The sequence below is a fragment of the Pongo pygmaeus genome, chromosome 20 (genome assembly GCF_028885625.2).
Source record: "Pongo pygmaeus isolate AG05252 chromosome 20, NHGRI_mPonPyg2-v2.0_pri, whole genome shotgun sequence".
NCBI classification, from domain to species: Eukaryota; Metazoa; Chordata; class Mammalia; order Primates; family Hominidae; genus Pongo; species Pongo pygmaeus.
The window spans coordinates 44,968,782-44,994,888 of NC_072393.2; the positions used below are offsets into that span (position 1 = coordinate 44,968,782).

The window sequence follows — 26,107 nt, forward strand, 5'->3', positions numbered from 1 at the left end:
CCCAGCCCCCCACTCGTTTTATGTATCCTGTGTCCCTGCTGTCCCATATAACCTTCCTTGATGACGGAAATGTTCTAATCTGTGCAGCCCCGCTTGGTAGCCATACATGGCTTCTGAGCACTGGCTACTGTATTGACTAGGGCAGATACATAGAAAATGGGCAAGTGGACAGAAAATCTCAAGTTGTAAAACATTCCCCCGGAGCATTTAGGTGCGGGACTTCCCTATTGGCTGCAGAGGCTGGAACTAGGAAGTAGAGATATCTGCGCTCCCCAAACAATGAAGTTCACTCGCTTCCTATGAGTCATTAGCCACTCAACCAAGTCCTCACTTAACGTCATCAATAGGTTCTGGGAAACCGTGACCTTAAGCGAAACGACGTATAAGGAAACGTTTGTTTAAAGGACTGTTATTACAGGATCTGCTTGTTTTGTTTAAGTCTGTTTCCAAGCACCTATACAAGACACTGAGGATGCACTGTGCTTTGAAGCCCAACTCCTCTTCCAGCACCGGCAGCAACCCTTGCGTCATTTGTGACTCCTTGGGAGGGGGAAGAGGGCTGTGGTCACTCAGTGCCCCATGACGAGCACATGGCCCAGCACAGGTGTTCAAGGGAAGCGAAAGAGCAAGTTGAGGCCATAGACACCCGAAAACAACTAATCACAGACATGGTCTCCCTGGCTACTCTTCCTACTGGCCAGCAGACCCTGGTTCCCATGTCCTCTCCCTCAAGGAGTCCACCTGACTCCTCCAGGCTGTCAGGCGCCGCTTGAGTCCCACAGCCTCCTGTGCTTTTCCCACAAGCGGCCGCCCTGACTTCTTAGCTCCTCATATTGATGGGCCACAGGGTAGAGATGGGGCCTCTTGAGCAGATCTGTGACAACCTAAACTAGTAGTCAAGAACCTGGGCTCTAGGTCGGGCTCGGTGGCTCACGCCTGTTAATCCCAGCACTTTGAGAGGCCAAGGCAGGGGGATCACCTGAGGTCAGGAGTTCAAGATCAGCCTGGATAACATAGTGAAACCCATGTCTCTACTAAAAATACAAAAATCAGTCAGGTGTGGTGGCACTTGCCTGTAGTCCCAGCTACTCAGGAGGCTGAGGCAGAATTGCTTGAACCCAGAAGGCAGAGGTTGCAGTGAGCTGAGATCGTGCAGCTACACTCCAGCCTGGGTGACAGAGCAAGACTCTTTCTCAAAAAAAAAAAAAAAAAGGCCAGGTGCGGCGGCTCATGCTTGTAATCCCAGCTCTTTGGGAGGCCAAGGCGGGTAGATTACCTGAGGTCAGGAGTTCCAGACCAGCCTGGCCAACGTGGTGAAACCCCGTCTCTACTAAAAAGAGAAAAATTAGCTGGGCGAAGTGGCAGGCGCCTGTAATCCCAGCTACTCGGGAGGCTGAGACAGGAAAATTGCTTGAACCCGGGAGGCAGAGGTTGCGGTGAGCCAAGATCAAGCCATCGCACTCCAGCCAGGGCTACAAGAGCAAAACTCCATCTCAAAAAAAAGAAAAATAAATAAAAATAAATAAAAAAAAGACCCTAGGGTCTTCCACAGCCCAGTTGCCTGTCCAAAATGCCACTTTGGGCCCTGCAGGGTGGCTCATGCCTGTAATCCCAGCACTTTGGGAGGCTGTGGCGGGAGGATCACTTGAGGTTAGGAGTTCAAGACCAGCCTTGCCAACATGGTGAAACCCCACCTCTACTAAAAATACAAAAATTAGGCTGGGCGTGGTGCCTCATGCTTGTAATCCCAGCACTTTAGGAGGCCGAGGCGGGTGATCACCTGAGGTCAGGAGTTCAAGACCAACCTTGCCAACATGGTGAAACCCTGTCTCTACTAAAAAAAAAAAAATACAAAAAAATTAGCTGGGTGTGGTGGCAGGCGCCTGTCCAAGCAATTCTCTCCCTTAGCCTCCATGCCTAATTTTTCTATTTTTAATAGAGATGAGGTTTCACCATCTTGGCCAGGCTGTTCTTTAACTCCTGACCTTGTAATCCACCAGCCTTGGCCTCTCAGAGTGATGGGATTACAGTTCTGAGCCACTACGCCCGGCTCTCCTTGTTTTCTTTGTATTAAAGATTATTGGCTAGGCATGGTAGCTCACACCTGTAACCTGGACACATTGGAAAGCTGAGGCAGGAGGATCACTTGAGGTCAGAAGTTTGAGACCGGCCCGACCAATATGGAAAAATCCATTGATACTAAAAATACAAAATTAGCATGGCGTGGTGGTGGGTACCTGTAATCCAAGCTATTTGGGAGGCTGGGATTGAGAAAAATAGACACCCACAAGGATGAGCCATATATCCGCCAAGGTCTGCAGCCACTAATGGCCCCAAACAACTGCCATCTCAGCTTTGCCTGCACACTGGACTCTACTGGAGGTGTAGAGACAGAGACCCCCTGCCTTCTGCCTCCACCCACCCACACCAAGCCCCGCTCAACCACTTCTGGGGAGGGTCAAAATCCAGACTGGCAATAGGTCCAGGATGTTTACTGATTTCTATCTGGTTAAACATCCAATACCAACACATAAGGCCACACACAGTTCTTGAAACTTTAAAATCCCTCAAAAACTGTTTATTATACAGGTGAATTTTGAGTCATGATGGGCTTATCGGTAGGATTTCTGGTAGCGAGCACGGGCACCAGGGCCTCCAAACTTTTTGGACTCGCAGCGACGAGGATCAGCTACCAGCAGGGTCCGGTCATACTGGATGAGGATGTCTTTGATCTCCTTCTTGGAAGCCTCATCCACATCTGGCAAGAAGGGCAGAGATGAGGATTTAGATAATCACACAGAATCCTTGACTTGATCCCCACACACCCACCTACCTCACGGGAAGGACCCATGCTCACTCACATTTCTGGTAATAGGCCACCAGGGCTTTGGAGATGGACTGACGGATAGCTGTGAGGAAGACACACAATTAAAGGATACAGGAGCTCTGTGAAGGCCTCCTTCCCAGAGCCACCTCCCCCATGCGCTCAGTTCCTGGGACTCACCATAAATCTGGGCCACGTGACCACCACCCTTCACACGGACACGGATGTCTACACCAGCAAATCGCTCCTTGCCAAGAAGCAGAACTGGCTCCAGCAGCTAAAGGAATGGGGAATGAACAGGGATTTAAGTTACATGCTGGGCAGCTTAGCCATCTCACTGGGCTTCTCCTTGTTTCTGTGGCTTCTGCCACCACTGGCCTTCAAGTACTAGCGGATGGGGGTCAGGGTGTCACTCCAAGCCCCTCTACAGACCCAGAGAAGAGGAAAGTTAAAAAAGCCAGATATGAGACTGCTGAAGTGGTGTAAGAAATATAGGCAAAGTAAAGGGAACAAGATCTGGGCTCCCTCCTACTTGTGTCCCTCACTGGACCTCAGACACCCTATCTCTAAGACCGGTTCTTAGAAGGCTGAACAGTAAGGAGCATTCCAATGGCTTCTGAAACTCCCAAGGCTGTTTCAAGCAGTCGAAAGCCATCCCTGGACTGCTCAGGTGCCTTTTCTATTTCCCACCTGAGCTCTCTGCCCTTTCTTTGAGCCTCACAGATTTCCAAAATTACAATACAACCTGTCCCTGGTCCCTAGACCCTTCCCAGCTCTAGGTCTTTTACCAGTGCCTCTGTCTGGATACTTCCTCTACCTGCTTTCAGCTCACAGGTCTCCTTCCCCAGTTCTGACCACTTTTGATCAGCTTCTGGTATTGGGCCCAGTCCTTCTCCCCAACTAGGCTGGCAAGTTCATGAAGGCAAGACCTGAAGTCATCTGGATCACTGCTATGTCCCCAAAACTCAACAGAGGGTACACATACAAATCCTTCAAATACAGTGACAGCCTAAAACAGTAACATTCAACATCTGCTACACAAAGGAAATCTCAGAATTTTTATTAAATTCTAGGCCAGGCATGGTGATCACACCTGTAATCCCAGTCCAGGCAGAAGGATCACTTGAGACCAAGGACCAGCCTGGACAACAAAGTGAGACCCCATGTCTACAAAAAAATATTTCTCAAATGAGCCAGGCGTGATGTGCCTGCAGTCTTGGCAACCGAAAGGCTGAGGTGGGAGGATCTCCAACTCAGGAGTTTAAAGCTGCAGTTCATTAGGATTGTGCTACTGCACTCCAGGGTAGGTGACAGCAAGATACTGTTCTTAAAAAAGAATCTTATAACTCAAAAAAAATTTTTTAACTGACCCTGCAATGTAGACATGATTTCTTTTACAAGTAGTAGAGAGTTCAGAAGGGGCAGAAATCAGACTCTGGTTTCTTTCCATTCTGAGCCAAAGAAATTGAGAGTCCCAAAAGGGGAACAGAGGAACCCTTTTTACAAGCAAGCATTTAAACAGACCCAAATTCGGCCGCGCACGGTGGCTGACGCCTGTAATCTCAGCACTTTGGGAGGCTGAGGCTGGTGGATCACCTGAGATAATGAGTTCTAGACCAGCTTGGCCAACACGGTGAAACCCCGTCTCTGCTGAAAATACAAAAACTGGCCGGGCTTGGTGGCGTGCGCCTGTAGTCACAACCACCCGGGAGGCTGAGGCAGGAGAACTGTTTGAACCCATAGGGCGGAGATTGTAGTGATCCGACATCGCGCCACTGCACTCCAGCCTGGGTGATAGAGCGAGACTCCCTCTCAAGACAAATAAATAAAATAAAAAATAAACAGACTCAAATTCAAGCTACTTTAATACTTACTGAGCACTTACAATGTCTAAACGCTGCTTTAGACACTTGGGGTTTATCAGGATCAAAACATTGATCCTTATGAAAATAAAGCTACGAAGCCGGTGTCCCTTCACCCTTTGGGTCCCCCCACCCCAGTTAGGTGAGCTTCCTAACATCCCAGTTTTCAAAGCAACCCCTTAATCTTCAACACCCCCATCTCAGCTTTTACATCTTCTGAACCCCAAGCCCAGCTCTATCGCCAAATACCCCACTTTTCTACACCCAATACAACTTCTAAACATCCCGTTGCTGATACCAGCCCCCTCAGCTTTCAAGAGCTACAACATCTCTGTCTCCAAGAGTTCTCCATTCACTCAACGCCGGTGCCCGATCCCAGCACCTTGTACTGTAGCGTGCGCGGCTCAATCATCTCCAGGGGCCGCCCGTTCACCTTGATGAGACCATTGCCGCGTTTGCAGTGCGCCACAGCTGTGGCTGTCTTCTATAAGATACAAGAGAAACAGGGGCCCCGTGAGCTCCGGCTCCAGCTCCCATGTTGCTCCCTAGATTCCTGCCCACTGGCCTCTCCCAGACCCTGCCCTTCTCTTTCCCCTCCCCTTCCCATCCGGCGTCTGGCTCACCTTGCGTCCGAAGACCTGCACCGACTGCAGCGGGCCCTTGGACGGCATGGCTGCGAACGTGGACGAGAGAACCTCACCGCGCGGCGCTGCAACCGGAAAAGGAAAACGAGGGGCCACACTGGCCGCTTTTCAGGGTCTGCGCAGGCGCTTTGAGCGCTGCGTCACGACGGGAGAGAGCTTTACGGCTTCTGTTGCGGCTAACGGGCGGGGCGTCTGGTCAGCGGCGGGAAGACCCTTAGGAGCTCAGAGCCGGCGGGCCCTGAGAGGCGGAAGTGGCGGGCTCTCTCGGCGGAAGGGGCGGGGCCTGGGAGTGTCGTGTACGGACTGAAGGGAACGCCGCGGAAAGTGCTTCGCGTCCTCCTCAGTCGTCGATTGCCGCTGCTCTTCTCTGCATTTTGGCTCTTTAATAATCTCCCTTCGCCCTTTCTTTAAATCAGTTCCCACCCTCCCACCACCTGTAATCTTTCTCCCCTCTGGACTCCCTCCTACCCGAATCCCCCGCATCAGAATCTTCCCTTTGGAATCTACTGCAAGAAATCTGGCTGGATTCTCAAGATTCAGGACTTCCAGAATCCTATCCTTCCTAGAATCCCCCTCCTTGGGGATCCTCTCCCAGAATCCTTTTCCCCTCAGAGCCCCCTCCCCTCAAAATCTCCCTTTCACCAGAATGTCCTTTCAGTCTTCTCTTCCCAGAATGTTTCCCATCCTTCTCTCAGAAGGCCAACCCCAAATGTCCCTCTTAAGAGTGCTCAACTTAGACCCCCCTTTTCCCTGAATCTCCCTCCATTCGGTCCTCGTCCCCTCAGTCACCCTTCCCAGAATCTTTTTGTCAGGACCCAGTACCCCTAGAATCTCCCTCCTCCAGAATCTCCCTTTCCTGGCAAATCCCCCTTTCCCGGCAAATCCCCCTTTCCCAGAACACCCCGCCCCGCAAATCCACAAAAACTTCTCTCTCAGAGAGCCGTCCCTCAAAATCTACCTTTTTCCTGAATTTATTTCCCTTCCGAGACTCCTCTTCCCAGCAACTGCCTTCCCTGAGTTCTCCTTCCCTTAGAATCCCCGTCTCCTAAGAGACCCTCCCCCGAGAATTCACCTCTTCCGGGTCCCCACCCTAGAATCTCTTTTTTTTTTTTTGAGACGGAGTTTCGCTCTTGTTGCCCAGGCTGGAGTGCAGTGGTGCGATCTCGTCTCACTGCAACCTCCGCCTCCCGGGTTCAAGAGATTCTCCTGCCTTAGGCTCCCGAGTAGCTGGAATTACAGGCGTCCACCACCACGCCCTGGTCATTTTTTGTATTTTTAGTAGAAATGGGGTTTCATCATGTTGGCCAGGCTGGTCTCGAACTCCTGACCTCAGTTGATGTGATCCGCCTCGGCCTTCCAGAGTCCTGGGATTACAGGCGTGAGCCACCACGCCCGGCCGAATCTCTCTCTTTTTTTTTGAGACAGAGTCCTGCTCTGTCGCCCAGGCTGGAGTGCAGTGGCGTGATCTCTGCTCACTGCAACCTCTGCCTCCCGGGTTAAGGCGATTCTCCTGCTTCAGCCTCTTGAGTAGCTGAGATTACAGGCATGCACCACCACGCCCGGCTAATTTTTGTATTTTTAGTAGAGACGGGGTTTCACAATATTGGCCAGACTGACCGGTCTCCAACTCCTGACCTCAAGTGATCCACTCATCTTAACCTCCCAAAGTGCTGGGATTACAGGTGTGAGCCACCGCGTCCGGCCCCTAGAATCTCTTTCTCCAGAATCTCCCAGTCATCTTTTTCATCTCCCCGAAATGACCCTCCACTTAGGCCTCCTCCCCACAGAATTCTCCATCCCCAGTCCCCCAACCCCACCTGAGGAACCCCAGGATTGGGTTGTCCTCTGGTTCCCCGGCAGATTCACCCCATCAAGAGTCTCCCCAACAAAGAGGTTCGTCTCTCAGAGCTACAGGAAGCCCACAGTTGCCTCAGTTTCTCTGGCAGTACAGGGCCTGGGATCCAAGGTTCAAAAGGGCGTGGTGGCGCACCTTGCCAAAGAGGGTGGAGACAGGGAGACACTGGAGGGCAGGTCTGGGGCCAGAGGGAAAATCCAGCCCAGAGTCCAGCTCTAAAAGGGTGAGCGGGGAGAGGGGCTGTGGGGAGGGAGGAAGGAAGTACCCAGAGGCTGACCTGGAGGGACACAGACACAGCCCAAAGAAATGTAGGCACAAGTGGAGAAGGAGAGAAAGATGAAAGGCCAAGGGAGAAGAGTAGGAGAAAAGGGAGAAACCAGGACAGTCAAGAGATGGACCCCCAAAACAAGCCCAGTGACATTTAGAGGCAGAGAGGCCAACCCTCGAACAAAAAAGAGATAAAAGGCAGGCATGATGTTTCCAAAATACTTGAGACAGAGGCCAGGTGCAGTGGCTCACACCTATAATCTCAGCACTTTGGGAGGCCAAGGCAGGAGGATCACTCAAGCCCAGGATTCAAGACCAGCCTGGCCAACATGGTGAAACCCCGCCTCTACTAAAAATATAAAAATCAGCTGGGCATGGTGGCAGGTGCCTTTATCCCAGCTACAAGGGAGGCTGAGGCAGGAGAACTGCTTGAACCCGGGAAGCGGAGGTTGCAGTGAGCTGAGATGGCGCCACTGCACCCCGGGCTGGGCGACAGAGCAAGACTCTGTCTCAAAAATAAATAAATAAACAAATAAATAAACTCTGTCTCAAAAATAAATAAATAGGAGAGCAGAGACCTCAAATATTCACTTGCAGACGCAGATAAAGGCTAGCACAGGTGTTTTCCAATGAAGATGCAGGCAGATGAGAGGATGCACACATTCTACCTGTACTGTCTTTTTTTTTTTTTTTTTTTTTTTTTTTTTAATTGAGATAGAGTCTCTCTGTGTCACCTAGGCTGGAATGCAGTGATGCAATCTGAGCTCACTGCAACCTCTGCCTCCCCGGTTCAAGCGATTCTCCTGCTTCAGACTCTGGAGTAGCTGAGATTACAGATTCTCCTGCTTCAGACTCCTGAGTAGCCCAGATTACAGGCCTCCACCACTACGCTTGACTAATAATTTTTCTCTTTTTTTTTTTGAGATGGAGTCTCGCTCTGTTGCCCAGACTGGAGGGCAGTGGCTTGATCTCAGCTCACTGCAACGTCAGCTTCCTGGGTTCAAGCAATTCTTCTGCGTCAGTCTCCTGAGTAGCTGGGGTTAAAGGCACGCACCACAATGCCCAGCTAATTTTTGTATTTTTCAGTAGAGACAGGGTTTCACTATGCTGGGCAGACTAGTCTTGAACTCCTGACCTCAAGTGATCCACTTGCCTCGGTCTCCCAAAGTGCTGGGATTACAAGTGTGAGCCACTGTGCCTGGCCACTAATTTTTGTATTTTTTAGTAGAGACAGGGTTTCATCGTGTTGGCCAGGCTGGTCTTGAACTCCTTACCTCAAGTGATCCGCCCACCTCGGCCTCCCAAGGTTCTGGGATTACATGTGTAAGCCACGGCGATTGGCCTAGCCTGCACTGTCTTAAGGGCCTGTTGGGCAGGGGAATTCAGGTTCTCTAGTCTCTCCAGATTGATCTTCACACATTTGCTGTCTCATATCGTCCCTGAGCTTGGGAGTCAGGGAGCGCTCTGACCTAAGCCCTCCCGACTTTGGGGTCACCATCTTTCCCCAGCCTCTATGGGCACACTCCCGGAATTATCTGTGGCTTGAGTGGAGCAAGCAGGGGATGGGATGGGGGGTGGAGGGGGAGTTCCCCTCACCCACTTCAGCCTTCCAGTCTGCTCCCCCTTCCTGTACCTCTCTCTTCCAGAACCCCAGGCCAAGCACCAGAGAAGGCCTGGGAGTGAGCAAGGTGCCCATGTTGCTTCTGTGGATCATCCTCCTGCTTGTACAGCCCTGGGAGGGCCTGGGAACGCCCCTCTGCTGGAGGGGCGTTTTTACTTTCTTGCAGCCCTCTGAAGATACTAGTGAGTGGGGAGCAGAGCCAGCAGACAGGTGTGGGCCAATTGATGGGGCGTGGTAGGGGGTGTGTTTGAGGAAGGGTCAGCCTCTTTCCCTCCAAGATCTGATTCTTCTCCTTACCCCTGAACTATAGGAAAACAAAAATGATGACACCCTCTACACCCCAGATGATCTCTCAGTGAGTATTGCATTCGCTTCTTTCTGCAGTTGCAGGTTTTGAGAGAATTCAGTGGTCTCCATGTGTGAGGGTTGCTGTGTGACCACATGAATATGTTGTGGGGAGGAGGTAGTGGGACTGTCTCCTGACCCAGCCCCTAGCCTTGACAGATATATTTTGCTCACTGCTGTCTCCAACACCTAGAATAGGGAGGCATATAATAACAAATGATGATGATGACTACAGCTACATGTAAATAGTGCTTACTCTGTGCCAGGTATTGGTTTAAATGCTTTAAGTATGTTAGCTTATTTCCTCTTTACACCAATCCTATAAAATAGATAGGACCGCCATGTATGCATGTGAACATTGTACGCTGCACAAGGATCCCACATCTACAAAGACAGTACTATATTCACAGGCTGGACATTGTAGATTTGCATATTTGCCAACTTCCGGCAGATGGCAGTAAAGTATCTTGTTCTAATAAAATCAAGACTTAGAAGGTAGAAGGAACTTAAGGAAGGTCTTTTTATTTTATTTGTTTTGAGACAGGGTCGTGCTCTCTCCCCCACGCTGGAGTGCAGTGGCACAATCACAGCTCACTGCAGTCTCGACCTTTTAGGCTCAAGCAATCTTCCCACCTCAGCCTCCAGAGTAGCTGGGACCACATGCACGTGACACCACAAATAGCTAATGGCTAATTTTTTTTTTTTTTTTTTGAGACAGAGTGTTGCTCTGTCGCCAGCTGGAGTGCAGTGGCGCGATCTCTGCTCACTGCAACCTCTGCGTCCTGGGTTCAAGCAATTCTTCTGCCTCAGCAGAAGTCTCAGCGAGTAGCTGAGACTACAGGCATGTGCCACCATGCCCAGCTAATTTTTGTATTTTTAGTAGAGACAGAGTTTCACCATATTGGCCAGGATGTTCTTGATTTCTTGACCTCGTGCCTCGTGATCCACCTGCCTCAACCTCCCAAAGTGCTGGGATTACAGGCGTGAGTCACCGCGCCTGACCTTTTTTTTTTTTTTTTTTTTTCGTAGATATGGGGTGTCACTATGTTGCCCAGGCTGGTCTTGGACACCTGGGCTCAAGTGATCCTCCTGCCTTGGCCTCTAAAAGAGCTGGGATTACAGGCATGAGCCACTGTGCCCAGCTGAGTGTCTTTTTCTAACTTGCACATAAGTACAGCATGGGATAGTGTCAGGCCTTAAGGTTGGGATTATCCAGAGCCCTATTTACAAATGAGGAAACTGAGGCCCAGAGAACGAAGGGGTTTGTTCCAGGCCACAGATAAGAAACCTTGGGAGTGGGGACTTGGACTCATGCCCTTACCCATAGATACCAGGTCACTCTGTCCCTACTGTGTGTCCTGCTGAGACTCTAGGCTGCTTCAGGTTGGAGCTGTCTGTGATTGGGTTTGAGGAGGGACCATCTATGGGAACTGCTGTGTTCCAGCTACAGTGCCTGCTGGATCCCCTGGGGTCCCGGCTGTGGGTGGCCAGCCAGGGCCCTTGCCTGCCCTGTGAAGGACATCCCCAGAGACCTGTCCCCCTCTTGGAGTTACTACAGGGAGCTTGTGCTCGGCATCCTACCACAGCCTGAGCTTTGGAGGACATGGGCTCCCAGGTACACCCAGAGAGGCTGGGTAGAGAGAGGGAGGGAATAGTCTTCAGCTCCAACTCCCAAACCCTAAGCCTTTTCTTCCCTCTAGGCCAGAGGACCCCACCTGGAGCCCTAGTAGCCAAGGGGAAGAGGTGAGAAGGAGGAAAGTAAGGTGAGATCTGAAGTCTCTGACCTCTTGGGCAGGGAGTTGGATAAATTGCTCCACCTGCCCCCATTCTCACCCTCCTTTAGATATTCTTCTCTCTTCTTCCAAGAAGGAACAGAGAAGTGCACAGGTATTCTCTAACCTCATCTCTATCCCTTGAGAACAGGGAGGGTCCTGTGGTTCACATCCCTACATCCCTGGCTACAAATAATTACCACTTGAAACACTTTCTTTTCTTTTTTTGAAGCAGAGTCTCACTCTGTTGCCCAGGCTAGAGTGCAGTGGCATGGTCTCAGCTCACTGCAACCTCCACCTCCCGGGTTCAAGCAATTCTCCTGCCTCAGCCTCCTGAGTAACTGGGATTACAGGCACGTGCCACTACACCTGGCTAATTTTTGTATTTTTAGTAGAGATGGGGTTTCACAATGTTAGTCAGGCTGGTCTCGAACGCCTGACCTTGTGATCTGCCCACCTCAGCCTCCCAAAGTGCTGGGATTACAGGCGTGAGCCACCGTGCCCAGCCCACCACTTGGAGAACTTTCGAGTAATACTGATGGCCAGACCCCAACCCAGATAATTTGATAATTGGTCTCTGGTGGAGCCTGAGCATCTATATTATTATTATTATTATTATTATTTAGAGACAGTGTTTCACTATGCTGCACAGGCTATACTTGGCATTTGTCCATATATTTTTTTGAGACAGGGTCTCACTCTGTCGCCCAGGCTGGAGTGCAGTGGCATGATCAAAACTCATTGCAGGCTCGATCTTTCAGGCTCAAGTGACTCTCCCACCTCAGCCCCCCAAGTAGCTAGGGCTATAGATAGGCGCATGCCACCACACTCAGCTAATTTTTGTATTTTTTGTAGAGATGGGGTTACCCTTTATTGCCCAGGCTAATCTTGAACTCCTGGGCTCAAGGGATCCTCCCCCCTCGGCCTCCCAAAGTGCTGGGATTATAGGCATGAGCCACCACACCTGACTTTTTTTTTTTTTTTTTTTGAGACAGAGTCTCCCTTTGTCACCCAGGCTGGAGTGCACTGGCTGGTGGACTGGATGGCCACATTTCCATCACCCCAAAACATTCCTTATCTCTCTTCCCAGTCAATTTTCACCTCCCTCTCCAGCCCCAGACATCCACTAATCTGCATTGTCTGTATAGGTTTGTTTTGCTTGCTCTGGAGTTTCATATGAATGGAATCATGCTGGACATCTCCTAATGTCTGGCTCCTTTCACTCAGCATAATGTTTTGGAGATTCATTCATGGGTGTATTGGTAGTCGTTACTATTCTGTTGCATGGATGGGTGTGCCAAAATTTGTTTTTCTTTTGAGACGGAGTCTCACTCTGTCACCCAGGCTGGAGTGCAGTGGTGTGATCTCTGCTCACTGCAACCTTCACCTCCCTGGTTCAAGTGATTCTCCTGCCTCACCCTCCCAAGTAGCTGGGATTACAGGCGTGCACCACCACACCTGGCTATTTTTTTTTTTTTTTTTGTATTTTTAGTAGAGATGGGGTTTCACCATGTTGGCCAGGCTGGTCTTGAACTCCTGACTTCGTGATCTACCTGCCTTGGCCTCCCAAAGTGCTGGGATTACAGGCGTGAGCCACCGCGCCCGGCCGATAATCCTGTTTTCTTTTTTTGAGATGGAGTCTAGCTTTGTTGCCCAGGCTGGAGTGCAGTAGCATGATCTCGGCTCACTGCAAGCTCCACCTCCGGGGTTCACGCCATTCTCCTGCCTCAGCCTTCCGTGTAGCTGGGACTACAGGCGCCTGCCACCGCGCCCGGCTAATTTTTTTTTTGTATTTTTAGTAGAGATGGGGTTTCACCGTGTTAGCCAGGATGGTCTTGATCTCCTGACCTCGTGATCCGCCTGCCTCGGCCTCCCAAAGTGCTGGGATTACTGGCGTGAGCCACCGCGCCCGGCCAAGAATCCTATTTTCAAGAGTTGCTATTTAAAAGAACCAAGCTTAAGGAAGGGGAAACACCTTTAGACAGAGTGCTCAGCCCCTCCCCAATCTATCTTGGACTCAATTTGGGATTGCTGGATTTGGGAGTGTGTGCTTTTGGGGAGACACACGCACCTTCAGGTATATTCACTGCCTGCTTCCATCATAGCTGCACCCCATTCCCCAGTAACTAAGTAGGTATATCAAGCTTAGGTAAATTGAATCCAGGTGTGTCATACTTTTTTTTTTTTTTTGAGACAAGAGTCTCGCTCTCGCCCAGGCTAGAGTGCAGTGGCGCGATCTCGGCTCACTGCAAGCTCCGCCTCCTGGGTTCACGCCATTCTCCTGCCTCAGCCTCCCGAGTAGCTGGGACTACAGGCATCCGCTACCATGCCCAGCTAATTTTTTTGTATTTTTAGTAGAGACGGGGTTTCACCATGTTAGCCAGGATGGTCTCGATCTCCTGACCTCGTGATCCGCCCGCCTCGGCCTCCCAAAGTGCTGGGATTACAGGCATAAGCCACCACGCCCGGCCCAGGTGTGTCATACTTATGTGAGAAATTTTACCAATGTGTCCTGAGGCTTTTTTTTTTTGGGGGGGGGGGGGTACTGAGTCTCACTCTCGCCCAGGCTGGAGTGCAGTGGCGCGATCTCGGTTCACTGCAAGCTCCGCCTCCTGGGTTCACGCCATTCTCCTGCCTCAGCCTCCCGAGTAGCTAGAATCACAGGCGCATGCCACCACACCCGGCTAATTTTTTTGTATTTTTAGTAGAGACGGGGTTTCACCATGTTGGCCAGACTGGTTTCCAACTCCTGACCTCAGGTAATCTGCCCGCCTCGGCCTCCCAATGTGTTGGGATTACAGGCATGAGCCACCGTGCCTGACATAGGCTTCTGATTTTTAAACTTTCCCCTATCAGGTTAATTTTTCAATTTTTTAAAATTTAAGTTTTAATTTTTTTTTTTTAGAGACAGGGTCTCTATTACCCAGTCTGGAGTGCAGTGGTGCAATCATAGCTCACTGAAGCCTCAACATGGGTTCAAGTGATCCTCCCACCTTAGTCTTTGGAGTAGCAGGGACCGCAGGCACACGCCACCACACCACATGAAAAAAAAAACAACACAAAAATTGGATACATGGGGTCTCAATTTGTTGCCCATGCTGGTCTCAAATTCCTGGCCACAGGTGATCCTCCCGCCTCAGCCTCCCAAAGCGCTGGGATTACAGGCGAAGGTTCATTTTTCATCTCTCCATTACACCTATCCACTCTGCCACCACTCGTCAGCCGTCATTACTAATAGATAAATTCGCCTTTAAATGAACTTAGGGAGCCTGGAAAGAAAAATAGGGACTTGGGCCGGGGGCGGCAGGTTATGCCTGTGATCTCAGCACTTTGGCAGGACGAGGCCGGAGGATGGCTTTTGAGTTTGAGTTTGAGACCAGGCTGGGCAACAGCCTGACTCTACAAAAAAAAAAAAAAAAAAAAAAGTAAAAAAAGAAAAACCAGGGCTTCACGGTCACTCAGACTTGGCGAGGAGGCTTGGGTCTGCCGCTTTCCACTGAGTTCTGAGCTTCAGCGTTCTCTCCAAAATGGGGATAGGTATCTCCTGGGGATGCTTTAGAGGGCTTAGGAGATAAAGCCTGGTTTCTTTTGTAATTTGCTATTCGCTGATTCGCCGCCTCCTCGGGGCTTGGCCTACCGCGCTAGTGTTCTGGACTAACGAACAAACGGCTCACTAAATTCAAACATGAGTTTCAGCCTCGTCGCCGAGCCGGCGGGTAAAAAAAAAAAATCTTTCCCCTGGTGACCCTCCGCAGATGTCGGCCCCGCACTCCGCCTAGGCCAGCCCTGCCTCTTTTAAGATGGCGACCTGGAAGTGCGTCGCCCGTGCCAGCCCCGGAAATCTCGTGTTAGGCGAGGTCAACGGGTAGGTTCTCGCGAGAGACCCGTCAGCCCCAGTCAGGCGTCGTGCGAACAGCAGCTGGTACCGAAGGCGGAGGTGGAGCCCGAGAGGTAAGTGCGTGTGCAGAGGTGGCAGTTCCGGGGGTCGCCGGGGGCTGGGGAGGTGTAGAGAACAGATTCAGAAACTTGGGAGGTCTAGCATGTGGCGTAGGAGGGGGTCCGCACTCCAGTTCGCGATTGCCAAAACGAGCCTGCCGGAAGCGCGCTAAGGGGTTTTCTTCTCCCGGGGAACCAGCGGGGAAACTGAGGCTCGGGGTGAAGCGCAGGATTGTGGGACGCGCCACAGCTGCTGTCTTTCCCAGCAGCAGCGGAAGATGTCGGACAGCGAGGACAGCAACTTTTCCGAGGAGGAGGACAGCGAGCGCAGCAGTGACGGCGAGGAGGCCGAGGTCTGTGGCTGGGGCGCTGGGGGAGACATTGCGTCTGGGGACAGGACTCCGGGCAGAAAGGCCCCTGTGGGAGGCTCGAGGGGTTCACAGAGGGCTCTGGCTTCTGGGAACTCCCAGATTGTCGCAAGAGGTAGAGAATTAGGCAAGTCCAAGTCAAGCAAAGGGACAGGTTCTGGAGGCCAGTAATGGGTCAGGTCCAGTGAGATAACAGGTGATGTTTTTCAAGTTTACTTTGTGTGCATATAGTAAGCACTTAGCATTAATTTTTTTTGGTTACGTCTAGTCATTCCATAACTATATTTGTAGTGCCTACTGTGTACCAGGCGCAATTCTTTGCTCTTAGGATACACCAGTAAACAAAAAGATTTTAAAAATGTCTGCCTTCGGGAATGTAAATAAATATAGCCAAGGAATAAACTATATAGTAAGCTGGAAGGTACTCTGGAGAAAAGGAGAACAGAAAAGGGGAATGGAGAGTCCTGGTTGCTCTTGAAATAGGGTCATCAGCATGAGTCTGAGGGGTGACATTTGAGCAAAAACTTGTTGGAGGTGAGGGAGTGAGTCGTGGTTAGCTGGTAGTGGAGTGTTACAGTGAGGGGGACCAGCCGGTGCAAAGATGGGAGTGTGTCTGCCGTATTCAAGGATTGACGAGGATTTGAGAGGCCAAGCTGGGAGGATCCCTTGAGCCCAGAAGTTCGAGGGCAATCTGGGTAACACAACGGGACCCTGTCTCTACAAAAATCTTAAAAAAATTAGCTGAGGCCGGGTTTGGTGGCTCACACCTGTAATCTCAGCACTTTGGGAGGCCAAGACAGTGGAGCACCTGAGGTCAGGAATTCAAGACCAGCCTGGTCAACATGGTGAAACCTCGTCTCTACTAAAAATACAAAAAAATTAGCTTGGCATGGTGGCGCCCACCTGTAATCCCAGCTACTTGGAAGGCTGAAGCTGAGAATCGCTTGAACCAGGGAGGTGGAGATTGTGGTGAGCTGAGATTGTGCCACTGCACTGCAGCCTGGGCGACGAGCAAGACTCCGTCTTATAAAAATATTAGCTGAGCTTGGTGGCACGCTTCTGTAGTCCCAGCTACTTGGGAGGCCGAGGTGGGAAGATCGCTTAAGCCAGAAGGTGAAGGTGCAGTGAGCTGTGATGGTGCCACTGCACTGCAGCCTGGGTGACAGAGTGAGACTTTGTTTCCCCACCACCCCCTAAAAAAAGGGGGTCTACTTTGGTTGGATCAGAGTGAGTGCAACAAAGAATTTATGAGAGCCAAGTCATGTAGGATCTTGAAGGCTGTGGTAAGGAATTTGGTCTTAACTGAGTAAAATGAAACCACGAAAAAGTTTGAGCAAGTGGAAGATGTGACCTAATGTTTTGAAAGGACCACTCTGGCTTTGGGTCTGTTGTGTACCTCTGTTCCAGGAACCAAAAAACCAACATTTCCTGGGGCATTTCTGATTTCAAATGTTCTTTTATTTGCCATTATCCTTTTTTTTTTTTTTTTGAGACAGCATCTCACTAGGTTGCACAGGCTGGAGTGCAGTGGCATGATCTCAGCCCACTGCAACCTCAGCCTCCCGAGTAGCTGGGATTACAGGCATGCACCACCACATCAGGCTAATTTCTGTATTTTTAGTAGAGACGGGGTTTCACCGTGTTGGCCAGGCTGGTCTTGAACTCCTGACCTCAGGTGATCCACCCTCCTTGGCCTCCCAAAGTGCTGGGATTACAGGTGTGAGCCACTGCACCAAGCCCATTATCCACCTTTTAAACTTATTTTTGTTTTATTCGTTTGTTGAACAAATCAGTGTTTGCATCTACTACTGTGTTCCACTTACTTCTGGTGGAACTTACTTCTGGTGTCTGGTAGGAAATCTTTGCTTTTTTGGAGTTGACATTTAGTAGGTAGCAATCACAAACCAGTAAACAGATGACAGGGTGATTATAGATCCCTTGTTTGATGCACAGAAACTTAAATTGGCTTTTAAATTAGTTGCCAATGCTTGTGAGGGAGATTTAACATAAAGATTAAGATTTCTTTTTCTGGGAAAATGGAAGGAGCTGGCACCCTGGGACCCAGAGTTGTTCTGCAGAGCAGCCATTTGCTTGATGAGTGGCTGCCCTACTTACAGCTGGGAGTTTTCTCCAGTTCCCGGGATAAGTTAGTTGGCATTTGTCCTCTTGCTTGCCTTGTGGCAGAGTGAAGAAAAGGAAAAGATTTCATGTGGCTGTGTTCTGGAAAACGTTTGGTAGACGGAGAGTGCTGTGTGTTTCGGGTGACTTGTCCCAGTCACTTATGTTGCCTGCTTATCCTCTGTGGACATTTGATTGCCAATCTTTGTTGTGACCTTTGGAGAGTGCCTGGTTTCCAGGCTTGCAGTGAAGAGTTGGAGAAATTGGGATGCTGTGGTGGGAGAGTGACAAGGAGGGCCTTTTCTCTAAGCTGTAGCACTGGATTTTTGGTCTCTGATTCATGGCTTGGAGACACTGCTTGGTGGTTAAAGTCTCGTGGAAATGAGACCAAGATCCCCAGTTCCATTTCCTGTCTGGGACATCCTCGTTTGCACTGTACTAGTCTCACTTCCCCAACACTACACCATACTTGACCCCCCCTGCCGCCGCTGGCTCCTCTTCAGTTACGAGGTGAGGCAAGAGGGCACTGTGAGGCCTGTCCCCACTGCCAGGGACAGGACTGGATGGCCTTTTCAGACAGCCAAATGGTGACATGGTCCTTGAAGGACAGGGTTCTGTGGCTAGACAGGTAGGGATGGCAAATAATGAGCTACTTTTGAGGGGAGCTGCTGGTTCACCCATCATGGCTCCAGTAACCTGTTCATTTATTCATTCAACAAATGTTCTGGCCGGGCGCGGTGGCTCACGCCTGTAATCCCAGCACTTTGGGAGTCTGAGGCGGGTGGATCACGAGGTCAGGAGATTGAGACCATCCTGGCTAATACGGTGAAACCCCGTCTCTACTAAAAATACAAAAAATTAGCCGGGCGTGGTGGTGGGTGCCTGTAGTCCCCGCTACTTGGGAGGCTGAGGCAGGAGAATGGCGTGAATGCAGGAGACAGAGCTTGCAGTGAGCAGAGATCTTGCCACTGCACTCCAGCCTGGGAGACAGAGCGAGACTCTGTCTCAAAAAAACAAAAAACAAATGTTCCTTGACTTGTCATGTTGGGGTCACAGTCTCCCTTACGGAGATCTCAGTCTCAGAGCAGTGGAAGTTTTATAGATACACAGTTACTGCAGGGGATGTTGAGGACGGTGAGAGCACATCCAAGCCCTGAGGTGATGCAGAGAGTGGTGGGGGCATCCTCCACTGGGAGGGAGGAGCCAGGTTTGGAAAGAGGCATCTCTGGGACCTGGCAGAGGGGAACTGATGACAAGGTTCCTAGAAATCAGCCTGTGGTCCTGTCATAGTTTGGGTTGTTAAAATGTGTTTCATTGTGGGCTAGTCGAGATTTGTGTTAAGCAAATATTTCTGAAGTCTTCTGTGCTTGGCCTTGGGCTGGGTGATGTTGGGGGACCCAGCAGTGCCTGAGATGGATTGGGCCCTATTATTGGGAGGCTCACAGTGGTCAGGGCTGTGATGGAGGGAGCCCAGAGAATTGTGAGCATAGAGGATGTGCCTGACTCTGCCTGGGGGAGAGGGGGCGGGGATGGCTGCCTGGAGGAGGAAGGTTGGTTTGGTTTGTTTTTTTTTTTTTTTTTTTTTTGTCTTGGTGTCTTGCTCTGTCACCAGGCTGGAGTGCAGTGGCACGATCTCGGCTCATTGCAGCCTCCACCTCACGGTCAAGCAGTTCTCTCTCAGCTTCCTGAGTAGCTGGGATTACAGAGGTGCACCACCACACCTGGCTGATTTTTATATTTTTGGTAGAGATGGGGTTTCACCATGTTGGCCAGGCTGGTCTCAGAACTCCTGACCTCAAGTGATCGCCTACCTTGGCCTCCCAAAGTGCTGGGATTACAGGCATGAGCCACCACGCTTGGCCTTTTTTTTTTTGAGACAGGGTCTCACTTTGTCACCCATGCTGGAGTGCAGTGGTGTGATCTGGACTCACTGCAGCCTCAACCTCCTGAGGCTCAAGCAATCCTCCTGCTTCAGCCTCCCAATGAGCTGGGACGACAAGAATTTGCCACCATGCCTGGTTAAGTTTTGTATTTTTGGTAGAGACAGGGCTTTGTCAGATTGTCCAGGCTGGTGTCAAACTCCTGGGCTCAAGTGATCCTTCTACCTTGGCCTCCCAAAGTGTTGGGATTACAGGTGTGAGCCACCATGCCTAGCTAAGGGGGGAATATTTTAGTTGAAGTGTGAATGGGAGGCACAGCTTTTTTTTTTTTTTGGAGATGAAGTCTCGCTTTGTCGCCCAGGCTGGAGTGTAGTGGCACGATCGCGGCTCACTGCAACCTCTGCCTTCCGGGTTTAAGTGATTCTCCTGCCTCAGCCTCCTGAGTAGCTGGGATTACAGGTGCGTGCCACCGCGCCCAGCCCCAGAGGGGACTTTTTATACAGAGAACCAGCATGGATGATGGCCAGCCCTGAGAGAGTATGGTCCAAGTAGTTGAGTGCAGCTGAAGCCTAGTGTTGGGGAGGCAGTCCTGAATGGTGGAAAACGGGGAGAGGCAGCAGGCAGAGCATGTGCTTCTAGTTCAGGCTGGCTGAAGCTGAGCAGGGGACCAAATGGTCAGGTTCATGTTTTAGATTACAGTTTTCTAAGACTGTACCATATATTCTAGGTTGGGGATGATGAAAGGTGCTTTTAGGTGGAATAAGGACAAGACCTTAAGCTACATTGAATCATTTAGTGAGAATATTTCCTTTTTAGTTGTGTGTCTTATCTTGATTGGGTCATGAGAAAGTTTCATCTTAGTGCTACTGTGTCTTGAACGCCTCTGGGTGGGAGAACAGGCCTTAAGCTTAGAGCCTGCAGCAGGCAGCAGTATCTTGCTGGGTCTAATAACATTGTTTTGCTTTTATCTTTATAGTTACCTTGTGTTTATGACAAACCTTCAAAAAGTTTTAAATTTTGAAACATTGCATAATATAGAAATATTTTTCTTTAAGAAGGTGAGTAGATTTGAAGAAAATACACATTGAATATTATCCAAAATGCTTGGGACAAGAAGTGTTTCAGATTTTGGATTTTTTTTTTTTTTTTTTTGATTTTGTAATATTTGCTCTGGAGCATTCCCTAATCTGAAAATCCAAAATGCTCCAGTGAACATTTACTTTGAGCATGACCTTTTTTTTTTTTTTTTTTTTTTTGAGACAGAGTCTTGCTGTGTCGCCTAGGCTGGTGTGCAGTGCAGTGGTGCGATCTTGGCTCACTGCAACCTGTGCCTCCCAGGTTCAAACAATTCTGCCTCAGCCTCCCAAGTAGTTGGGACTACAGGCGTGCCACCATGCCTGGCTAAGTTTTTTTTTGTATTTTTAGTAGAGATGGGGTTTCACTATGTTGGCCAGGCTGGTCTTGAACTCCTGACCTCAAGTAATCTGCACGAGCCACTGCGCCCAGCCTGAGCATGACCTTTGAGCATTATGTCAGTGCTGAAAAAAGTTTCAGATTTTGAAGCCTTTCAGATTTCAGTTTTTTGTTTGTTTGTTTTTTTGACAGCGTCTCGGTCCATTGGCCAGGCTGGAGTGCAGTGGTACAATCTCGGCTCAGTGCAACCTGCACCTCCCAGTTTCAAGTGATTCTCCTACCTCAGCCTCCTGAGTAGCTAGGAGTACAGGTGCCCACCACTATGCTGGGCTAGCTTTTGTATTTTTAGTAAAGACGGGGTTTCACCACGTTGGCTAGGCTGGTCTTGTACTCCTGATGTCAGGTGATCCACCCGCTTTGGCCTCCTAAACTGTTGGGATTACAGGCATGAGCCACTGCGCCTGACCAGATTTCAGATTTTTGGATTAGGGATGTTCAACCTTTATTAGGTAAATGGATTGTAGTAATGACATGGAAGAAATTGTGAAGTTCATGAGTTAAAGATTGAAGTTTGGTATGCATCCATTAATGTTGTTTCTGGTATGGAAAGAAGGATTAGAGGCCAGGAGAGTAGGGAGGAGGCTGGGGTAAGGATCCAGGTGTTAGAGGGCAGTGTCCTGGCCTAGGCGCAGATATATGGGGCTGGGGGAAAAGGATGGGTTGGAGAAATGATGTTCACAGGCAGAAAAGATGAGGATTTGGTGCCTGTCGGTAATTGGAGGAGGCCATCACAGGTCTAGGGGAAGACACTGAGGTCAGTTTGGGACACAGTGAGTATGAAAGGGCTCAGAGGCCATCTAGGGGAGGCATCCAGGATGCTGCTGGTGCATGGAGGTCTTGAGTTCTGGAAAAAAGTGGGACTGTAGAGACAGATGAGGGTGTCGTCTCTAGAGACAGGAACTGAGGTCATGGAAAGTAAAATGGACAGGGAGAGAGTGCATGGAGGGAGAACAAAGTGGCCCTGGACTGAGCCCTGGTAATTGATGTCAGATTTGAAGGGGTTAACATTAACAGTAAGGGGAGCTTGAAGAGGAGCCGGTGGGGTTTTGAGAAAAACCAGGAGAGCATGATACGGCAGAAGCCAAGGGAGGAGCATTTCTCCAGGGAGGGCATGGTTGGGGTGCCAGATGCTGCTGGGGTGGTAGGGATACAGAATGGCCACAGAATTAGCAACAGGGGTGGCCAGTGATCTTGATGAGCAGTGTGGACTAGAAACAGAGATGGGAGTCACTGTCACAGAGATGTCCACCACTGCCAAGGGAGAGGACGAGATGGCCTTGGGGAGTTGTAGAATGGGAAGAGATGGGCCGGGTGCTGTGGCTCACACCTGTAATCCCAGCACTTTGGGAGGCAGAGGCGGGTGGATCACCTGAGGTCAGGAGTTCGAGACCAGCCTGGCCAACATGGTGAAGCCCTGTGTCTACTAAAAAAATACAAAAATTAGCCAGGTGTGATGGTGCACACCTGTAATCTCGGCTACTCAGGAGGCTGAGGCAAGAGAATTGCTTGAACCCAGGAGGTGGAGGTTGCAGTGAGCCGAGATTCTGCCATGGCACTCTAGCCTGGGAGACAGAGTGGGACTCCGTCTCAAAAAAAAAAAAGAGAGAGAGAAAGAAATGAGGCCCAAGGACCAAGCTTCATCGAGCTATTATAGTTAAAGACTTGGTGGATTTAGAGGTCTAGTGCAGGGAGAAGCCCGGGTCAACTCCCAGGGTTGCTTGGGTGGCTGGGGAGATGGCAGTGCTGTCGCTGAGATAGGATGGTAACCAGAGAGGCCAGGCTAGAGTGAAAGGGATATATGCAGAGCAAAGTGGGCTATGATTGGCCAGGCCAATCTGAGGTCACATTTAGGGTGGGGAACTTGGTTTTTGGATTTTTGGGGTAGTAGAATTCTGGTGCTACAACCCTGCCTGACCCCTGTAGGTAGAGGAAGAGCGGCGGAGTGCAGCGGGCAGTGAGAAAGAAGAAGAGCCTGAGGAAGAAGAGGAGGAGGAAGAGGAGGAGGAATATGATGAGGAAGAGGAGGAAGAAGATGATGACCGGCCCCCCAAGAAACCCCGCCATGGAGGCTTCATTCTGGACGAGGCTGGTACGTCATAGTGCTCGGCCAGTGCTGAGCAGAGGCTGAACTTCCACTTTTAGTTCCATTTCTTTTTCTTTTTTTTTTTTTTTGAGGCGGAGTCTCTCTCTGTCGCCCAGGCTGGAGTGCAGTGGCATGAACTTGGCTCACTGTAAGTTCATGCCATTCTCCTGCCTCAGCCTCCCGAGTAGCTGGGACTACAGGCGCACGCCACCACGCCCGGCTAATTTTTTCTATTTTTTAGTAGAGACGGGGTTTCACCTTGTTAGCCAGGATGGTCTCAATCTCCTGACCTCGTGATCTGCCCGCCTCGGCCTCCCGAAGTGCTGGGATTACAGGCGTGAAGGACCAAAGTTCTTAACTTTTCTTGTGCTATGGCCCCTTTTGTAGTCTGGTGAAACCCTGTTCCCTTCTCAGAATCATCTTCTGAAATGCATAAAACAAAATACATAGGATTCCAAAGAGGACAATTTATTGAAGTACAGTTATCAGAATATTTAAAAAGAACATTTTGGTGCATTAGGTAATAAGACTTTGTAGGTAGTCTAAGAATCTAATTTTCGAGTAGCAGTGAGTGTAAATGCTGCCTTGAGATATCTATAGCTATAATGTGCTGTGAAAGAGCCAGTGACACAGCTAACATTGTGTGGTTTGTTGCCATTGTATGTAATTGATATAAATGCTAAATTTCAATTCCAGATTACTGAAAATAGGAGCTGTAGTTTTTTCATCGAACACAGACCACCCCAGATGAAAAATCTCTGTTCTACATGTTAAATCCATGTTAGTCAAATTGCTAGGCAAAGGTGGTGCATTTTGTTGTTGTTGTTGTTGTTGTTGTTGTTGTTTTGAGACGGAGTCTCGCTCTGTCACCCAGGCTGGAGTGCAGTGGTGCGGTGGCTCACTGCAACCTCTCCCTCCTGGGTTCAACTGATTCTCCTGCCTCAGCCTCCTGAGTAGCTGGGACTACAGGCACGTGCCGCCATGCCTGGCTAATTTTTTATATTTTTAGTAGAGACGGGGTTTCACTGTGTTAGGATGGTCTCGAACTCCTGACCTTGTGATCCGCCCGCCTTGGCCTCCCAAAGTGCTGAGATTACAGGCGTGAGCCACCATGCCCGGCCGCATTTTTTTTAAAAAAAGATTTTTGATATTTATGGCCAAATATCAGTTCCTGAAAAGATAAGACTAGTTCATACTTCCATGATGATAAAGAATGTGTATGTTTTCTCTTACCTATGGGAAGAGGGGTCACTTAGAACACATCCTCCCTCTGTTTTCCTGGGACTGTTTTACCTGAGAAGAAAACTAGTTTATTGTCAAAGGGATAGGAGGTGCTCTGGATGTTCTTAGAGAGCAAGAGAATGGATACCATGCTGGGTAAAAGCTGTGGGCTCCCAGGGACACCCATATGTTGGTGGTGGAAGTGTTGGTGGGCACTGTCTGTGTGGAAGGCTATGTGGCAGTGCCTGTTAGCATTTAACATGCGGGAACCCTTTGACTCAGCAGTTCCTCTTTAGAATTTACTTTATGGTTAAACTTGCATGAGTGCATGAAGACGTGAGAACAAAGATGCTTGTTGTAGTCCTGTTCGCAGTTGCAAAAGTTTGGTGACCTAAATGTTTATTGATGATTAGGGCCTGGTTAAACAAATTATGGGCCATGTAGTATATGAGGCACGTACTGCTGTGGGAGAGCTCTGAGTTAGTAGTAGTTTTGAGAAAAAGGAAGGTACAGAACAGTGTGTTAAAAAAATTACGTGGGGGCTGGGTGCGGTGGCTCATGCTTGTAATCCCAGCACTTTAGGAGGCCAAGGCAGGTGGATCATCTGAGGTTAGGAGTTCGAGACCAGCCTGGCCAAGATGGTGAAACCCTGTCTCTACTAAAAATACAAAAATTAGCTGGGCGTGGTGGCGGGCGCCTGTAATCCCAGTTACTCGGGAGGCTGAGGCAGGAGAATTGTTTGAACCTGGGAGGTGGAGGTTGCAGTAAGCCGAGATCACTGCACTCTAGCCTGGGCGACAGAGCAAGACTCAGTCTAAAAAAAAAAAAATTACATGGGGGGAACATAGTGGTGGAGGGGGGGATTACATGCATTTCTTTTCTTTTCTTCTTTTTTTTTTTTTTTTTTTTTGAGATGGAGTTTCGCTTTTTCACCTAGGCTGGCGTGCAGTGGTACAGTCTCAGCTCACTGCAACCTCCACCTTCTGGTTTCAAGCAATTCTCCTGCCTCAGCTTCCCGAGTAGCTGGGATTACAGGTGCCTGCCACTACGCTCAACTAATTTTTGTATTTTTAGTAGAGACAGGGTTTCACCATGTTGGCCAGGCTAGTCTCGAACTCCTGACCTCATGATCCACCCACCTTGGCCTCCCAAAGTACGGGGATTATAGGCGTGAACCACTGTGCCCCGCCTCTTCTTTTTTTTTTTTTTTTTTGAAGACGGAGTTTCTCTTGCCCACGCAGGAGTGCAGTGGTGTGATCTCGGCTCACTGCAACCTCTGCCTCCCAGATTCAAGCGATTCTCCTGTCTCAGCTTCCTGAGTAGCTGGGATTATAGGTGCGCGCCACCGCTCCTGGCTAATTTTTGTGTTTTTAGTAGAGACGGGGTTTCACCATGTTGGCCAGGCTGGTCTCGAACTCCTGACCTCAGGTGGTCCACCCATCTCGGCCTCCCAAAGTGCTGGGATTATAAGCATGAGCCATTGTGCCCAGCCCTTTTTTTTTTTTTTTTTTTTTTTTTTTTTTTTAAAGACGGGATCTCACTCCGTTTCCTAGGCTGGAGTTCAGTGGCATGATCATAGCTCACTGCAGCCTCTACCTCCCAGGTTCAAGTGATCTTGTCACCTCAGCCTCCTGAGTAGCTGGGACCACAGGTGTGCATCACCAGGCCTGACTAGACTGTTTTTTTGTTTTTTTTTTTTTGCGACGGAGTTTCCCTCTGTTGCCCAGGCTGGAGTGCAGTGGTGTGATCTTGGCTCACTGCAACCTCCACCTCCCGGGTTCAAGCAGTTCTCTGCCTCAGCCTCCCGAGTAGCTGGGATTATAGGTGCCCACCACCAA

General features: G+C 49.8%; 2 protein-coding genes and 1 pseudogene across 6 annotated transcripts in view; 2 read left to right on the top strand and 1 right to left on the bottom strand.

Annotated features, from left to right (window-relative positions):
• Positions 1–2,546: 2,546 nt before the first annotated feature.
• RPS16 (ribosomal protein S16) lies at positions 2,547–6,375 on the bottom strand. 3 transcript variants are annotated; one of them, XM_054462697.2, is made up of 6 exons: positions 6,289–6,375; positions 5,310–5,697; positions 5,069–5,170; positions 3,005–3,101; positions 2,862–2,909; positions 2,547–2,758 (listed from the first exon to the last, which is right to left on the bottom strand). In XM_054462697.2, the coding sequence occupies exons 2-6, from the start codon at positions 5,355–5,357 to the stop codon at positions 2,613–2,615; spliced, it is 441 nt and encodes a 146-aa protein (XP_054318672.1). In that variant the 5' UTR covers positions 5,358–5,697; positions 6,289–6,375; the 3' UTR covers positions 2,547–2,612. The 3 variants fall into 3 exon arrangements, with proteins under 3 accessions (XP_054318672.1, XP_063514756.1, XP_054318671.2); XM_063658686.1 differs by lacking the exon at positions 6,289–6,375 and having other exon boundaries at positions 5,310–5,814; XM_054462696.2 differs by lacking the exon at positions 6,289–6,375 and having other exon boundaries at positions 2,862–3,101; positions 5,310–5,462.
• Positions 6,376–9,019: 2,644 nt separating this feature from the next.
• Positions 9,020–11,035, top strand: LOC129019663 (uncharacterized; annotated as a pseudogene).
• Positions 11,036–14,174: 3,139 nt separating this feature from the next.
• Positions 14,175–26,107, top strand: part of SUPT5H (SPT5 homolog, DSIF elongation factor subunit) — a 32,028-nt gene continuing 20,095 nt past the window's right edge. The window contains exons 1-3 of one of the 3 annotated variants that reach the window (XM_054462698.2): positions 14,175–15,141; positions 15,326–15,479; positions 22,889–23,054. In XM_054462698.2, the coding sequence (XP_054318673.1) occupies positions 15,405–15,479; positions 22,889–23,054 (241 nt within the window). In that variant the 5' untranslated portion in view covers positions 14,175–15,141; positions 15,326–15,404. The remainder of the gene's footprint in view (positions 15,142–15,325; positions 15,480–22,888; positions 23,055–26,107) is intronic. The other 2 variants (XM_054462699.2, XM_054462701.2) reach the window with 2 other exon arrangements.

Coding starts and splice junctions, on each gene's coding strand:
- RPS16 (XM_054462696.2), bottom strand. CDS start 5,357: ATGCCGTCCAAGGGCCCGCTGCAGTCGGTGCAGGTCTTCGGACGCAAG. Junction 3,102..5,068: donor CGCGCACGCTACAGTACAAG/GTGCTGGGATCG, acceptor CCATTCCTTTAG/CTGCTGGAGCCAGTTCTGCT. Junction 2,759..2,861: donor GGTGGCCTATTACCAGAAAT/GTGAGTGAGCAT, acceptor CCTTCTTGCCAG/ATGTGGATGAGGCTTCCAAG.